Source organism: Sander vitreus, chromosome 7 (genome assembly GCF_031162955.1).
Source record: "Sander vitreus isolate 19-12246 chromosome 7, sanVit1, whole genome shotgun sequence".
In the NCBI taxonomy this organism is placed as follows: Eukaryota; Metazoa; Chordata; class Actinopteri; order Perciformes; family Percidae; genus Sander; species Sander vitreus.
In genome coordinates this window covers 22,498,689-22,515,155 of record NC_135861.1, presented here as the reverse complement: position 1 = coordinate 22,515,155, position 16,467 = coordinate 22,498,689, and the positions used below count along the sequence as shown (strand labels likewise).

General features: G+C 41.1%; 1 protein-coding gene across 1 annotated transcript in view; it reads left to right on the top strand.

Moving 5' to 3' along the window:
• LOC144521101 (cadherin-4-like) overlaps positions 1-16,467 on the top strand; it is a 262,678-nt gene that overhangs the window by 184,658 nt on the left and 61,553 nt on the right. Inside the window, exon 5 of the mRNA XM_078255406.1 lies at positions 5,932-6,129. Within this exon, the coding sequence (XP_078111532.1) occupies positions 5,932-6,129 (198 nt within the window). The remainder of the gene's footprint in view (positions 1-5,931; positions 6,130-16,467) is intronic.

Genomic DNA, 16,467 nt, shown 5'->3' with positions numbered 1-16,467 from the left:
CTTGAAAACACAGCACAGAGTTGTTTCCCCTCTACTCCTCTGGATGGAAACAAACTGTTGTTGGTTTTGTGGTTCTATTCTACGTGAATTCACGAGATATTGTGGGTCCTCGTGACTACAGCTGTCAGTCATGGCCGCAGCCGTACCGCAACAAATCCGGACCTAGTGGGTATTGACGGACGGCGGAGCACACAGTCGTTCCGCAGTGGAGCCAGTCCGCAGACGTTCCGCATCCAGTGGAAATCCACAGTAATTGTATGTAAAAGGTTGCTCTCGTAGTGACATACCCATAGAGAATTATTACTCGGCTCTGTGGCATTTTATAACTAATAGTTTTGGTTATACAGCTCGCAACTGTAGTGTTTTGGTTCAGTCTCACCGCCCTTATAATCATTGTTTCCAGATGCAGGCAGCTGTTTCTAGCAAAGAATCTTCTGTAAACCCAATGTACGCTACTTGCCGGAACCAAAAAGAATACAGACATAGTTATTGACTAACTGGTTGAACATACTGGAGCATTTAGCAACTAAAGGGACAGTTACCCCAATCCCCCATACAGAGCAGCAAAAGTCTTTCTTTCAGCTTAATACCACATGCCGTTAACCTGTGTAACCATTTCTCCTTCTCCAATGTTACTGAAAGTGTCCTGAGATGCACAGTACGTGATATCTGAAATGTAACGCCTGGTTGATGAAACCTGAAACATGACACCTTAGCCCATGCCCCTCCACGCCCCTCCACGCACGCACGCACGCACGCACGCACGCACGCACGCACACACACACTCACACTCTCTCACACACACACACACACACACACACACACACACACACACACATTCACACACACACCCACACACACACACACACACATACATACCGTATGTCAGGTTGTTTGACACATTTCCTTTTAAGAAGCCTTAAAAGCTTTTCTCCTGGGCGTCCATCTAATGAAGTCTGCCTTAAAAGCATTGTTTCCGCTGGCAGTTACAAGCCAATCCTCCAAGGGATGTTGACCAGGCAAGAACAAAACAAAAAGAGATATAGAGAAAATACTTTTTATAGACTGCATTGTACAGGACCCCTAAACTTTCAATATGTGCCAGAAGTCACTGCCATCTTCTTACACTGTAGCCTGCTCCTGTGTTGTATTTTATTTTTATTCTCAAATGTCAACTGCTGGGGAGGAGCTGCAGGGCTACATATTGCACAGAAGTAATATAAAATGAAAAATTGGAGGTGGTATTAAAAACACTAGCCTCTTATTATGTAAATGTATGGTGATTGAACCTCTTTCTCTTATGCTCCCGAATTCACAAGCCCAGAATTTTTCTTTGTCAGATGCTCTGACATGAACAACCTCCCACCCACACACAGAGCAAGCACATATATCCCTCACTTTCTGCCTGCCCTGTTTTCTTTACTATAATGACTTTGAACAGTTTTCTCTATCATCTCTGGTGAGTGGTTTCCAATTGTTTTAGTTTTCCCCCACACCCTGTCTTGCGTCATCACCTATTCTCTTTAGGTAACACAGTACTGTTAGGGTGCACAGTAACACCAGGGCTACTAGTGTCTTCAGTTTGAGCGCTACCCTTATCCATCATTTCATTAAAACCAGACACAAAATCGAATACATTGGCTACTCCCTTGGCCAACAAGAAAAGAAGCCTTAAGGCTAAACAGATGTATATTCACAATATTTGTGATTACTAAAGTTTTACTAGTAAAGATGAAAATAAAAAGATGTAAGCAGCTGAACTGTGGTTCGACTGCATCCAATGTATTACCCATAAGTTAAAATCTGTTAATATTTTTACCTTTTACACACTTTTCTTACCTGTGAGAACCCAACTATTCACCCCAAAATCAAAATGACATATTTCCCTCTTACTTACTATTTATTAATCTAGATTGTTCTGGTGTGAGTTGCCCAGTTTTGGGGATGTCTGCCTTTTTTCAAATATAATATAACTAGATGGCACTCAGCTTGTGCTCAAAGTGCCAAAAAAACCCTACAATGTCTCTTTCCAGAAATCATGACCCAGTTACTCAAGATAATCCATAGACTTTGTTGTGAGCGGTTTCCTCTCACACTGTAACGAGCAGTAGCCTCTACATGAAACTACTCACAACCAGGTCTCTAGATTATCTTGAGCAACCACGTCATGACTTCTGGAAAGAGACATTGCTGTTGAGTTTTTTCCAATTTATTTTTTTTGGCGCTTTGAGCACCACAAGTCAAGTGCCATCTAGTTCCATTTTATTCGAGAGAAGGAAGACATCTTTAAGACCGATATCTCCAACACTGGGCAACTCGTATCAAAACAATCTATTCAATTACTTTTGATAAATAGCACTACAGATAAGGGTGAAAATATGTATTTTAGATTTTTGAAGTAAACTTATTTTAAGGTTGGTTCGATGCCCTTTTCTCAATTTTATCCTCAAATTTCATATGCAGTTTGATACTTTTTATGTTTGACTTTTGCTTTTATAGTCCTGTGTACATAGACCACCCATGCAGGAGAGGGTGAACTGCTGCTATCATTGGACCACCCTGTTTAAATAAAGGTTGAATGAGTGAGTGAGTGAGAGAGTGAATGAATGAATGAAAGACATTTATTGGGGCCTGCTGGGAGGAGTCTTTGGTAGGTAAAGCTCTGTGCTGTTGTTTCACATTGGGTGCACCATCAGCCTAACACAGCTCAGTGCTGGAGGAATCACTGTTATTGAGACAAGCTGTCAAGACCCACTGACTCGGAGGAGAGACGGAGAAAAACAATAACACTGCAAGAGAAGGGCAGGGGGGAGCACGGGAGCGAGGGATAGCTCAGGGGAACATGATTGAGACACAGTGCAACTGATGCATAGCTTCAGCAATGATGTTCGTGACTGAATTCTTGACATGTTTTCACTAATCCTGAGATAGGTTGGTAAACTATCCGTAGAACAACTCTCCAGATTGCCGATTTAACATACCTTCAGATCACGTATGTACAGCAGACCCTTGGACATTAAGCATGTCATAGTTAAAAAGTAAGCCTTGAGCTGGTGATGGAGGCTATGAAACCTTGCCATAGATGTGTCGATATTTGTAAGAAGCAACCGCAACATATCTGATTATCTGCACTCAGGTGCCTAGACCTGGGGTGCAGAACTAAAGGTCTCTTACTGTATCGTCAATGATTTGCGTATGCTTCTACCTACTTTGGATGCATCTGTAATGAAGGATAATCTCTGCAGTTCACCTTCATGTGTTTTGTAGTATTGCCACATTGGGACATTCATTTAGATATGTCTGATAGCTTCATCATTTGATGTAGCTCTTCTGACTCTTGGGTGAGTTAATGATCATGAGGAGACTGAAAATGGGCTCCTTTCAAGTTCTTTATTTGAGCATCTTTCAAAAAGACAGGTTTGTGGTGGCCATTTCTCTCTGCCTGCAAGGGAGATGTATGATGGGAGAATACTGAATGAGTTAATAGGCTTTTTATATCCGGTGTCCATAGTCCATAGTTTATGGTCTCTTCCACATATGCACATATACACATGCACATACAAACCCAAAGGATTCACAGAGACAGTACATGTGTGTGCTCACATTTTACAGCTCAGTCCTGCACAGACCTGATGCATGATGACACAAATGAACTAGATACGATGATAAACAGACATCATTTAATACATTGTTTTTGTTGCTTATATGGCACACTGCAGACAATAGATTTTATGCTTTTGGAAATATCAGTTAACTACTTATCACCACATATAGGCAAACAGTGGTAAATAGGATGGGGATTTTTTTAGATATTAAAACAGATGATTTGTTTATGTCTAGTTTGCTTAGAGAGCAAGCTTGTCAATTGTATTGTGTTCATATTTTCTCACTGTAATGAATTTCCTAATTGCTGTGTAGTTTTAAATGGTAAAATTATTAAAAGATCAAGTATATGCCTTTTTTTCAGCTCTTGGTCTATTTAGAAAATCTCCTATTCAGCGGCATTGCACACAATAGTCTATTTAATACATGCATTCATTTAAAATCTGCCTTTGTTGCAGCATCCTTTTTTTTCTTTTTCTTACAAAGTTGTGGTTACATCACATTGATGTAATTAACATGGATTTATTAGGAGTTTATCATCAGACTTTATGAGAGCCCAAAATATGGATAAAGGAAAATAATTCAGTAAAATCCTCATCCTATAAGATGCAAAATCTTATTTTTTCCCTTAGGAATATAATACACCAATGTAGCTTAGTGCAGCAGTGGACAAATTGTATTTACATTTGGTCTGTCAAAGACTTCAGCCATGTGATGATTCCAGTGCATTTTCCTGTATAAAGGTCACAAAGCATTGTATTTGTATTTCTCAAACTTTAAAGTATGTTCACACTTCATGCACCTGCCACATTTTGCTCTGATACGAGTATGCTATGAAGTGTTGTCATTGGAAAGTACTCTACATACAGGAGCAGTATAATAGTAGTAATAATAATAATGTTATTTATATAGCACTTTTCAAGCATTAAGCACAAAGTGCTTTCCAGATTAAAATATTTACAGTATATGATTTAGGAATCAGAAACCCATGTAAGCCCTACCCTCCCCCCCAGGATGTACAAAAATTAGAACAAGCAGCACTTTATAAAACAGTTAAGGTGTAAGATAGAATATCAATAACAGAAATATGTATGGAAATGCATCTAAAAACACTGAAATGATAATACAAAGCATAATTCAATTCAATTCAAATAAAACCATAAAAAAGTAGCAATAAGAGGAAATATGCGGTGTTGCGAGAATGTAAGAGAAAATATAGTTAAGTGTAGGCCATCTTGTAAAAATAAGTTTTAAGGAGGCGTTTAAAAGCTGCAGTGGAGTCAGCCGATCTCACACTGAGAGGAAGGCTGTTCCCAAGCCGAGGGGCTGTAACCGAAAAACGTACGATCACCCTAAGTTTTCAGTCTGGTTGGCGGAATAGCTAAAAGATTTTGATCAGCTGATCGTAGGGGCCTGGCTGGGCTATAAGGGTTTAAAAGCTCTTTAATGTAATCTGGAGCCAGACCATGGGCCGCTTTGTATGAAATTAATACAATTTTAAAATGTATTCTAAACTTAATGGGCAACCAGTGCAGTGATGCTTAGATTGGAGTGATATGACAGAACCTCCTAGACTTAGTTAATAATCTGGCTGCTGAGTTCTGGATAAGTTGCAATTGTGAGACTGAGTGGGAGTTTAAACAGGTGAAAAGAGCATGGAGGTGTGTGAATGATCCTTGTTCTGGTTGCCAAGCTTCCTAGTCATCATTTAGGTGCAGAAGGACTAACTGCTAGCCAACGAGAGCGTTATTGAGTCAGCAATTGAGTAATCTTGTGAGTGAATGAACGATATAGAGTGAATTAGTGTGCAGAGGATCCACAGCACTTTGCTTCCATACTGGAGCAACATCATGCATTCTCTTCAGCTATAGTAATGACAGAATAACTGTATGTTACAGAAACAAATAATAGATGAATGCGTGTGTGTTGCACACGTAGCACCACAATGACAAAAGGAAGACTGCCTTTTTATGAGGGAGACTGAGGAGCCAGAGAGCTGCCTTTCAAAACTCTCTTCACTGCAGTTGTTGTTATAACACATTTGCTTTTGTATATATAGTAATACTTTCAGACAGCAAGGAGATGGAATTTGTATTTGCCTCTGCCATCTGAGCTACCACCAAGGCAACCATTGATTATCCTGCGTTTATGTATATTAGTTGGCTACACTTACTGTCTGGAAAAACGTATTCACTAACATAATGACAAAAGAATTCACTGGAATGAACAGGTCACAAAGATTTTAACCTGATTAACAATACTGAACTGTTGCTCTTATCATTAACAGCTCATCCAGCCTCCTAAACAAAGCCTTGTGTTGTCTTAAAGGTCACAAAGGAAGAGGGGAAAGTCGCTGAGAGAAAAGAAAGGAAGGAGGAGTCCCAAGCACCACCTCCGGTCATCATGTTCTCAGGGTCCGGTCTGAACAGCTCCAAGGGTCTACGGAGGCAGAAGAGGGACTGGGTGATCCCACCAATCAACGTGGCAGAAAATTCTCGAGGACCATTCCCTCAGATGCTCGTCAGCGTAAGTGACAGCTTTGATGGGCTGCATCACTGATTTGTTCTGAATTTACAGCTGGAATTTCTTGAGGGCACTTCACGGCTAACGCTGATTGGGGGTGTGTTATCGACGGTGATACAGAACAGAAATACATTAGCACAACCAGTTTGTCCTCCATATTCTCACAGATGATTATGCTGTGTTCCCCTGGTGTAATTATAGCCACAAACGTGTAAGGTATTTAAACAGCCCTGATTGGCCCTGAGACATTTTCCCTTCAGACACAGGGCAGGCTCCAAAACAGCTAAGCAGCTAAACTCTCCTACAGTGTGAAGTCCATTGGGTTTACAGTGAAACAGATGATTATTTCTCCTCCTTTTTTCCCCTTTATCACACCATTTCAGAAAGGTTGCCTGAAGTTCAGTACTATTTAAATAGCTCATTTATAACAATACAATTTGTCATAGAATCTTTACCGAAGCCATAACTCTGGGCCTACTGTGAGATATAAGAAGAGAGTATCAAAAGCTGATATTCCCAGGCCCAAAAGAGCAGGACAGTAGTTCATCCCCTATGCCCCAATGTCGGCATGATGTTTTAAATTTAGATGAATCAGAGGTAATAACATGAACAATAAACTGCATCTATGTTAAGAACCGGAATATACAAATAGTGACACCTCAGCTGTTTGTACCTAATCATTATTCAATACACCTTCCCTCATTTAGCATTCAAGATTTGAATGTGGCAAAAACAACTGACTCCCGTCACTGCAAATTAGATGTCTGCAAAACTGCTAGTTTTCGTGAGTACAAAATTTAAACACAACATGGTGAGGGTTGGAGGTCAAGCCTGTACAAGCCTGTCGGAGAAAAACAAAACAATGAATGAATAAACGTTTGTGTAAATGTGTTGTTGTGCAAAGGCTCGAGCTGCAGAGTGCTTAAAATTCTGAGATTCTGTCACAACAGAATGCGCAGTTCGTCTCTCTCATAGCAAAGCGCTAGACTCTAAGCTTGTGGTGTGCGCGGTAATTCATCAAAAAACATCATTCCAGTAGACTGCTGCTTCATTCCCTGCACCCACTTTCCTTCTCTCTTTATCTGGGATATCTAGCCATCAGATTTTCCTCGCTGTTTACAAAACTCTAACAGTTTATCTCTTTTGGGTCTTAAATTGTGCGAAAGAAGCATTTTTTCTTTGTATCTGTTCTTTGTTTTTCTACCAGGTTTTATCCAGTCCCCAGGGAAAAGCCTGAGGAGCTGCTTGAAGGAAACTTTCTTTTATGCTCCCTTTTTTCATAGTGAAACAAAAACTATCAAGTCAACGAGGGGAGAGTTTGTAAGTCTTTGTTTTGGAGTTGGAGTGCTTCTTTAGCTGGAGTGTGTCCCATCAGCCTGGCACAGTGTGGCACTCTCACCCAAACCCACTGAGCCCTTCAGTAGTGCTACACCAGCCATGAAATGGTCAGACAGTTCTGCTGTTTGCATGAGCTGGTCAGGAGCAGAGAGAGACAGAGGAGATGGGGCAGGGCGAAAGGGAAAGGGTATCAAAGGAACATTTGGAAGTATAGTTTGCAGCCAAACACAATCCACTTTGTGCAGTAAATAAATCCGTCAGGGGCTGGTGGATTCAGACTCTGGACACTCCACTCTCAGCAATCCACTAGAGCAGAGGAGAAGTGATGCGTGTTGATGCCTCTGTTGGGCTCTCAGGCTCCCGTCTTTCTCTTTAATGATGACTGGAGGGCAGGCAGGGCCATACTGAGAACTAGAGATTTTAACAAGGAGACAGCTTTAGGGAGTGGATGACATGGGAATGATTTTGCCATACTTGCGTTTAGTCTATTTTTATGACCTCTTTAGTCCTCTGTTGAGAATTAGGGATGTTTTGCATGTTTCATTACCCTCAGTCAGGGGTTGATGCAAAGACTGTATAAGTGAAGCCAACACATCTGGATCGCCCCATGGTGGCTGGTTGCAGTATAGCTCGTAAGCCCCGCCCCCTCCATGTTAGCAGATGTGACATGGGCCAAACTAAAAAAATCTTAAGTACATGTCACATACAGTAAATTTTTCCCAAAGATGGTTTATGTCACTTTGGGTAGTTGTTATCATCCTGATGTTTGTTCAAGTGTTTATTTTCTGAAAGGTTTGGTTTTTATTAGTTTTTTGTACAGCGAGAGGAAGTGGAAACGCATTGTCCATCTTTATAAACACTCTATGAGGTCAGAACCTCAGTCAAGTCTTATGTGGAAGATGTTGCAACAGAGCTTACGGTCTTTCTGTCTCTCATCTCCTCTCCTGTCTCTCTCCAACTGTGACATTACTCAGTGCTCTGAGTGCTGTGGCTGTGTGATGACTCTCCTAATGGCCTGTGAAGTCAGTCCCTTTCCTAATGGGCTGTTCTGTCATCCTGCGCAGCACTGAGTGACATGCAGGTAGCGGCCTTCCCCACCATCCCGCCGCTTTTTTCCCTGCCCTGACCAAGTTGCCATCAGTTGGACAGGCGGGGTGACAGCAGCCCTCACCTGTATCTCTGCAGGTCTGCAGCACTGTCACTTTGATCAAGCCAGCACAGGATCAGGCAGGTGTCAGGACAGAGGCCCTACTGACTGGCCTCTGAGCTCGCAGCCTGACATGGCTCGAGGGAAATGTTGACTGTTTAGGTAAAGTCTTGGCAGAACTGTACTCCCATTGCTCTCTAAAGTCAAAACGGTGTCAGAGCTCAATGGGATGTTATTGACTGCTTTTTATTAATAGCAGCGCTGAAATAATTGCTTCAGCACTTCATACTCTCCCACTGTACATCAAGTAGTGTAGTGCGCATGGTGTAACTCTGTGGCTTAATATTAGACCTTAAGAAGCCTCTGGTGTGACAGAGTTGATTGAGTTGGTATTAGCATCACAGATCCCCTCTTTTTTGCCCTCCCAGATGATGAACAGCAGTGCTGTGCTTCCTTACAACCAGAGGGGGGGTACAGTAGCCGAAAACTGTACTCAATCATCAAAATACCTGCTTGAGTTAAAGTACATAAGTATCTACTGAACAAACAATTTAAGTAGCGAGTAACTTAGTAAGTCAAAGAAAAAGAAGAAAAAAAATACAGACGCGCTACTTAAAATTTATTTTATTTTATGTGGATATGACATAATTTCAACCACAGATGGTCTTCCTCTGGTGAAGGTAAAGCTGTCAGTTTGTGATGAAATGTCACACCATAATCTCCTCATTAGATATTCTGCAAGAAACACACATGGACAATACGACTAGTTAAATGGTTAACGGCTGCGGTAGGGTAAAAGTGCCAGCAGACCTGGCATCAGCAGACCACCATCCTCCTAATGTGATGGGCATAAATCCATTAAACACTGAACAAATCAAAGTAACACGATGAATGTATCCAAATGTAACAAAGTAAAAGTAATGAGTAAAGTAATAAAATATGTTTTTCCTCTAAAACTCTACTGATGTAAGAGTGAAACGTATGCTGCATTAAAACTACTCCAGCAAGTACAATTTAGTTCCTTAAGTGCACTGCATACAATAGATAGGTATGAGTGGTACATAACTTAACAAAAAGGCAAAAACGAAAGTATTTCAAAGAAAGCCATGTTAAGGAAACAAACACGAGACTGTTCTAAAGAAAACAAAGAGACAAAAAGATCCAGAAGGACTAAAACAAAGAATGGGGGGAGTAATTTTTCACAATAAACAGGTGTTCTTTGTCGTTCTCTTTCTTCTGCAGCCAAACAGCCATCAATAGCATGTAAGGGACATTGATTTTTCACAGAGGCTTTTTGAAACCTTCCATTGATCCACACACTTCTCCTACGGCAGAGAGGCATTGATTTCTTCTGCTCGGGTAAATAAAGACTCAACGTAACCACCCCCCCACCACCACCACCACCACCACCCAACACCCTTAACCCTCTATTAGAACAGCCGTCAGCAGAAAAATGAACAAAACCCTGATGAAACAACAATTTAGCCAGGGAGCTAGACAGGGTATGAATAAATGTTGGTCCAGTAAAATGCCTTTTTTATTGTACTGTTCGCTGACTCTCGTTTGTGAGATAATAACAGAGAGAGAGAAAAAGAAAAAGAGAGAGACAGTTGTTTTGGTCAGTTGTTAGTGCAGGTGGCCGGGTTGGCTCAGTGGGTAGAGCAGGTGCACATATACTGAGAGGTTTATGCCTCGAGGTCCAGGGTTCAAATCCAACCTGTGACAATTTCCTGCATGTCTTCTTTCTCACCTAGCTGTCCTGTCAAAAATTAAAGGCGGAGAAGCCCAAAAAATAATCTTTAACAAAAATAAAGTTTTTGGTGCAGGTGAGGTCATAGCACCACTGTGTGTGACTATTAACACACATAACGTGTAACAGAGACGTACGTGAATTGGTAAGCATTAAACATTTAATGGAATAGTTTTGGGAAATGTGCGTATTTGCTTTTTTACTGAGAGTTAGAAGAGAAAATTGTTGCCACTGTCATATCTGTCCATAAAATATGAAGCTACAGCCAAAGACGACTGGCCTAGCTTGGCATAAAGACTGAAAACAGGGATTTAAGTACCATGTAGTTAAACAAATATAATATATTGTGTTCATTATGTCTCAGTGTTTCGCCCGTGTCAGACCGGTTACTTATTTTCGTAACAATCAAGTATCAAAAACTGAGGAGGACACGCTGTTGGATGCTGTCCTCCTCTCCTACTCTTTCTTCAATGTCTAATGAATCTATCTCTTTCTCTCCCTGACCCTGTCTTTCTGCTTGAGCAGCACTGGTTGAAGCCTGAAAATATTGTACACAAATTAATAACGTAACTAATTACACTGGTCGGACTGTTCAGCTCTGTTTCAGACTGATACCTCCGGTTCAGGCTGGTCCTCATCCTCAACACGTTCTTTTTCAGTCGCGGGAAATACTTTTCAATACTCATCTGGATTGAAGCAGCAAATATTCAGTGTAAGAGTATAAAAATGACATAACATTATTTATAACAAGTTTATTTGATTCACAGCTGCTACATATAGTGTTTTGACCTTGACAACCCAACTGCATTTTACCGCAAACTGGCGACTAGTTAACTTTCTAAAGCAGGCGCAATCGCATGTTTGCTAAGGGTCGGGTCGGGACTCCAAGATTAACACACTGACAACATTGTATTTAGAATATAAAATATTTTTATTGCACTTTTTAATGTGTGATTGTGTAAAGGTGTTCACAAGATACCAACCTTTCGCGAACCGTCTTCGCTCGTTTTCATGGAGACAGACGGAGGGGAGAGGCTGTGTGTGTGTGTGTGTGTGTGTGTGTGTGTGTGTGTGTGTGTGTGTGTGTGTGTGTGTGTGAGGGAGACGCGAGTGACCGAGAGACAGAGGAGAGCAGGGAAAGGAAATGCAGCTGAACGAATACACTGCGTGTTTTAAATAGCGTTAAAAAAATATGTAATAACAAAACGCAATACGTGGCGGCCGGTGTTGATTGTGTGGCGCACTGCCACAAATTAGTCTATGTGTGGGAAACACTGATGTCTGCATGCTATAGTAAGACTGGTAGGCAGATTGTGTTACCTTTGAGCAGAGCCAAGCTAGCTGTTTTCCCTCTGTTATGTTGTCTTCATGCTAAGCTAGGCTAGCCGTCTCTTGGCTGTAGCTTCATATTTAATGGGCAGATATAACAGTGATATTAATTTTCTCATTCAGCTCTCGACAAGACAGTGTATAAGCATATTTCCTAAAATGTCAAACAATTCCTTTTAGGCTAAGAAGCATAAAATGTGACTTGAAGCATTGCTACTTAGATAGCTGGGAACGTGCTTATGTTCCCACAGCCCTATGTTCCCACATTTCTAAGAATTCTTTTTTCACTGAAAATTAGGCCCTATGTTCCCATAGCCTAAACCTAACCATAACCCCCTAACCCTAATTTTCAGTGAAAAAAAAATTCTTAGAAATGTGGGAACATAGGGCTGACCCCAGATACTTTCCCTCACATGGGACTGGCTGGTACATTTCTCACAGCATTAGCCTCTTTTCATTCAATTGTTCACCAGTTGCATAATTTTTGTCCTTGTCCTCTTCTTTTCAGCCTCTCTTCTCTTCTGAAACCTGTTGTTGATTCACTTCTAAACTTACTCTGCTCTGGGTAATAGTTTAATGTTTGTCTAACAGAGATATTATTTTGAGAGAGAAGACATCCATTTTAAAAGCCGGAACAAGGGATTTGAAAACGTTTTATTGGGTAATATTTCTTTGGAAGAACATTTTTGTTGTTTTGTCATGTCTGTCTTCTTTGTCTGCCGGCTGTCCTTTAGACAGAGAAGCCAGATATTCCGATAAAGTGTGACTGCATCCCTGAATAATCACAGGACATTATATTGACAGCAATACCATAGAGAGAAACAGCAGCTGCAGGAGCAATAAGCCAAATAAATGGGTATTTATCTAAAGCCCTTTATTGAATGATATGAAGAGAAAGAGGTTTATTTGTATCAGTAATTTGTTGTAGGCATGTATTTCTTGGTAGTGGTTTTAGAAAATATGTCTAAGAAAAAGGAGCGTGCATTTTAAACAGTACGCAAAATATGGACATTTGTATCTGATTCGATGTGTGTTGCAGTGCATCTGGTTGTGTTTACTGTACTCGCTGCAGCACCTGTGCTCCAGTTTCTTCATCTCTCTCCGTGGATCGCGTTGAGAAAAGCGTTTTATGAGCAGAATGAGAGAACCTTCCCTGAGGTGTCTGATTTCTCCTCTGAGTACATTTACCAGTGATTAATGACTGCTCCGCTTCACTGACAGACACGGCAACAACAAAAACACCAGAAAGACATACAAAAAAGACAATCTGAAAGGGAAGGAGGAACACAAAGCACCATACTGTACAAGTGAGCTGGAGCTGATTGCATTGGAGAATTTCACTGGGGACAAAGACGGGAGCGGGTGTGATAGAGAACACGAGAAAGCAACAGAAAGAAAGGAAAAGGAACGAGAGATGGCATGCCGGGCTGGACCAGGATTAGATATACCAAGATTAGAATAGAGGCACGTCTGTGTTTAGGTCTGATAGACTTCCCGGAGAACTGCTGTTCACGGCCTCTTTCCTTGAGTCAGCCACCACCCGGCCAACAACAGCACTGCACTGATCTAGCCTGCCCACTTCTTCCTTTTCCACTCCCTCCTGCTGAGATGTACACTCACAAACACACACACACACACACACACACACACACACACACACACACACACACACACACACACACACACACTCAATCACAAACAAACTCACACATGCATACACAAGCAGGGAGAACTTACTTGTCATACACAGGCGGCAAACAAAGGATCAGTAAATCTCATGTGCCACGTTGTTTTCTTTGTATATGCTCATTGTTTGGGGTTTTGTTTGGTCGCATTTCTGCTTTATCCCTGAACAAAGAGAAGCAAAAGCTAAGCCAGAAAAACAGGATTTCATCTTTTTTTTTTTTCTTTTTTTTTTTTTAACCTAGTCCACCAGAGAAACCGCAGGATGGTGAAACACAGGGATACGAGTATTTAAGGATCACAGTCCGATCCAGAGCTCAGTCACTAGGAAACCACATTGCTGCCCATATGGAATTTACTAATGTTGAACTGCACAGAACATTTTCTGGGCTGAATAAATTCAGGCTGTGAAAACACTGAAATGTGTGGTTACACTAAGTCTATCAAACACATGAGCTGTACAGGATGTGCTCTGCTGTATATGTATTCAAGCATATTTCGTTCGGGGCTATGTTTTGTCTTGTATTCTTTCAATGTTCTTGTGCACTGCTAAGGTCCTTTTCTTGGCAGGCGTACAACTTCAACACACATACGCTGACTTCGCATGCACACACACACACACACACACACACTACATAAACTCTATTAAGCCGGGTAAGAACAGAAAGAAACAATAAACTTCTTTCAGATATGGCTGGACCTCCTTTAGAGTATGAAGAGGGAGGGAAGAAGGAAGGAGAGACCTTGGTCCATTCTGGGGGAAGAGCGCAAACAGTCGGGTCAGCATCTCATAACACATCTTGGCTAGTTGGCTTTTTCTTTGATTTCCCCTCTTGAAGAATTCAGGTATTTCCTTTCTAAACCCCAGCTGCGAGTTTCCTTCCAGCACAAACAGCCCCTGTTTGTAGACATTGCTAATCGTTTGGCTAATATACATACTGATCCTCTTTTTTCTAAGCCATGCTAGCGCCTCTGCTCTATGGGTGGCAATGTTAGTCAGTAGAGCCACTATTTTGGTCCAGACAATATCTCAACAGCTTAGGATGTCTTGTAATAACTTAACTAGAACCTTAACATTTACAGGTGCACCACCATTAGATCTACAATTAAATGTATTCAGTAACTTGGTTTATGACTGAATACCTGCAAAAAATAATGACATATTATTCATAGTAACCGCTAAACTGAGATTTGTTGTATTAAGCTCAATGCACCTCTGTGCTTCAGTGCAGCCTTATACAGCTGTAGAATCTTAGTCTTGTTCACAATCAAATAACACATTTATCTCAAAAAAAGATATTACCTGTTCTATTTATGCACAAGTTCAAAAAAGAAAAGAAAAAAAGTCTTCTTTTGTGACAGCTATGGTGAAGCAGGATAGTCAGGCCTGACTTCTGATGGTAGGAGTAAAACGCCAGAAAAAGTTGTGAGTGCTTTACATTGTTAGTTTTGCTAATGGAGTCTTTGTGATGGAGGAACAAGCTCTCTCCTGTCTTTTTTGAGAAGTCAGATCATTAATCAAACATTTGAACATAAAAGCGACCATCTTCTGCATAGCGTGAGACTAAGAGAGAAGAGGTGAGGACCTGAGTATCTCACGCAAGAAGGTGATCGAGGGCAATCATGAAATAGGAAGGGGATAGCTTCATGGATTCTTGGACAGCTCAGTTTCTGTATGCTTAGTTCTGAATCAACAATCCACTTTTTTCCACTAAGAGCCACACCACCCACTTTTTATACCGTAGTCTGGTCTTGGCATATAACAAATACCTCATGGACTTCATTTCCTTTCCTCTAATGAAATTAGTGAGATCAATGTAATTACATGTATCAGCCCCAGGAAATGGAGTCTCCTACAATCTCCTGGTATTGACGAGAAAAACTAATTGTTACTACATTCATATATTTGTCAGGAGCATTTGCTCATGGTTCCCTGTTGGGTTCAGGGAAGTGAGACTGAAATGTAATTTTCACTGTTTAATATCTCATTATTTTAAAATGAGTGGCATGAAGTCCCGATTAACATGTTCATCAGGCATACTCAGCTATCGTTTTTCAGCTATTCGTTATAACAGAAAGATTTCCAGCCGTTGCTGCTACCACTAAGGCTTTACAGTAACAAAACAAAGAACAACAAATCTGCCTCAGCCACCCACTCACTCATACAGGCACAGACAGCACACACACACACACACACAGAGATAAGTGCACACATGTTCACAGATCTCTCCCCCCCGCCAAAACATTTCTCTCTGATATGACATCAGGCAGCACCAGGCGGGCTCCCCCCTGGGTTCAGTTGGTGTTAAATTAAACAGTAAGTCATATCACCAAAAGACACAAGAGTTATGTGTGAGTCAAGGGCAACAGTTCTGGGCTCTTTAATAGAAGATGAGGAGGACTTTATGTAGGAGATAAATAACAGCTTAACAAACAGCCCCTGTCTGGTCCCCTGGAGGTTGGCCTCGGCGACCCTGTGGATCAGGATGAAGGAGAGCCAAGAATCTCTTTTCCTCTGAAGACATGAAAAAATAATGTGCAGTGAAATTGGAAAAAAAGATATTCGGAGGGGGACTCAGGGAGGTGGGGACCAATGATGAAATGGGAGGGCTTGAGGGTGGCAGTGATTGCCGTTGATATGAAACAAGGTCGGTCAAATAGAAAGGACAGGTCGACAGACGGGTTGGCAGTCAGACAGACGGAGGGACAGAATTACTGTAGAGCAAAGAAGTAGATACAGAGAACATAATGCAGGAATATCAAACAGACAGACAGACAGACAGACAGACAGACAGACAGAAAAGAAGAAAGAGATGTAGGCATGGCATTTTTCCCATCAGGTAATACTTTCCTCCTACCACTCTTCAGTAATGTTTGCCTGAGAGACGGACCAAACAGAATCAAATCTGATTCAACACAAAGCAACAGCATTTAGAGCAAATGAAAGAAAAGAATAATTGCCAACAGGAAAAGTACTTGAGCATGAGATTGAATTGAATTGAAGCGCTTTTGGATGCAAGTCCTGTAATGTAAAATTCTAATCTCACTTAATGTGCTTGTATTTTTTCCATTTTCCTCTCTTTGGCTCTTTCTT